Source organism: Entamoeba dispar, genomic scaffold, assembly GCF_000209125.1.
Source record: "Entamoeba dispar SAW760 scf_1105229462697 genomic scaffold, whole genome shotgun sequence".
NCBI classification, from domain to species: Eukaryota; Evosea; order Mastigamoebida; family Endamoebidae; genus Entamoeba; species Entamoeba dispar.
In genome coordinates this window covers 1-1,618 of record NW_001855322.1, presented here as the reverse complement: position 1 = coordinate 1,618, position 1,618 = coordinate 1, and the positions used below count along the sequence as shown (strand labels likewise).

Below are 1,618 nucleotides of genomic sequence, written 5' to 3'. Positions count from 1 at the left end.
TATGATCATCTCCTTTATCATCAACACTAATTAAAGAATCTCTTTTCTTAATAACATGCAACATATTCATCTCAAAACTATCCTTGATAAATATACTTACAAGTTGATAAATAACAATATCACTATCATAATAAATAACCTTGTGTCATAACAAATAATGAGCCAATAATAATCAGTCATAATAAATAATAACTAATTAGTCTTGGATGTGTGATATCTCACTAAAGGCATATCATGACCACAAGATAATTGGTAATTCAAAGTATAGATATATGAGGATTCCGTGTTGTGTCTCTGACGTGCTACCTTGGAGTGTAAAAGAGAGATATGAGATAAAAAGAAAGAATAAGAAAGGTAAAAAAGTACAGTTAATGGATATGTCTATAATTTGATACTTTTATTGATGCAAAATATTTTTTCCTTTTTCTTTTTAGTGTTTTTATTTAGATGCATTATTTCTTTGTTTATTTTGGTTCATTAAAAGAACAAGAATAATAAATAATAAATAATGAAAAATACAAGAAAACAAAGAAATAAAATAATAAATGAATGAAATTGAAATAATTGATTAAATGTAATGTTAAATAAGAAAATAAGAAATGAACAAATAGAAAGTATAATAAAAGTGATAAACATTAATCTAAGTAGTTATTTCTATCAGTGTGTTAGTGAATGTAGAGAAGATTAAATTAATAAAAGAATTAAAATGAAATGATTAAATAATTCAAAAACATTGAAATAAAGAATAAGATTGATATTATATAACATTGTTTCCATCATAACAAACATATTTTGTAAGATATTAGACAATATTGATAGTATTAATTTCAATACTTAATTAACTATTTTATAAATAATCTATCATAATATCATTAATACCATACTTTTAACTGTTAATTATTAGATTGTGTTAATAACATATTCTAAATGATAATACACCAATATAAAAATGAATAAATAAGAAAAGAGTAATAATATAAATGATAATCAATTATAATTTATTTCTACTTCAAATTATATTGTATTTCATTTATTGTATTTTTATTTCATTCATCACTATTCATCAAAGCATCTTCTTGGTATTCTTTCATTTTTCATTAATTCTTCTTCACATCCACATCCATAAAAACATCTATATCCAAATGATTCAATTGATGATGGTATATTAATTAATGTTAATGATGTACATCCATTAAAACAATAATTTCCTAATTCAATAACTGATGATGATATATTAATTGATTTTAATGAATGACAATTATTAAAACAATAACCTCCTAATTTAGTAATTGGTGTTTGAATATTAATTGATGTTAACGATCTACATCCATAAAAACATTTATCTCCTAATTCACTAATTGATGATGGTATATCAATTGTTGTTAGTTCATAACAATCTTTAAACATTCATATCCAAGTGATTTAACTTGGGAACCAAAATAAGCAAAGAAATAATGAATCTAAATAATAAACCCCAAAAAGAAAAGGCAAAATATTTTGAATCAATAAAATAATAGTTTTTATTATTTTGCTCCTAAAAAAATAAAAAGTAAATTAAATATCATTCTATATTCAATTATATCTGATTATATTTTATATCATTTTATGGTAAATTGTT

At 21.4% G+C, this 1,618-nt stretch overlaps 1 protein-coding gene across 1 annotated transcript, besides 6 other annotated features; it reads right to left on the bottom strand.

Moving 5' to 3' along the window:
* Positions 1–192: a repeat region.
* Positions 155–314: a repeat region.
* A 162-nt stretch (positions 315–476) lies between these two features.
* Positions 477–652: a repeat region.
* A 31-nt stretch (positions 653–683) lies between these two features.
* Positions 684–725: a sequence feature (AT_rich).
* A 215-nt stretch (positions 726–940) lies between these two features.
* Positions 941–1,047: a sequence feature (AT_rich).
* A 9-nt stretch (positions 1,048–1,056) lies between these two features.
* EDI_132410 (uncharacterized protein) lies at positions 1,057–1,407 on the bottom strand (the record flags this gene model as incomplete). Its single annotated transcript, XM_001740040.1, has 1 exon — positions 1,057–1,407. The coding sequence occupies one exon, from the start codon at positions 1,405–1,407 to the stop codon at positions 1,057–1,059; it is 351 nt and encodes a 116-aa protein (XP_001740092.1).
* Positions 1,408–1,535: 128 nt separating this feature from the next.
* Positions 1,536–1,607: a sequence feature (AT_rich).
* The last annotated feature ends 11 nt before the right edge of the window (positions 1,608–1,618 follow it).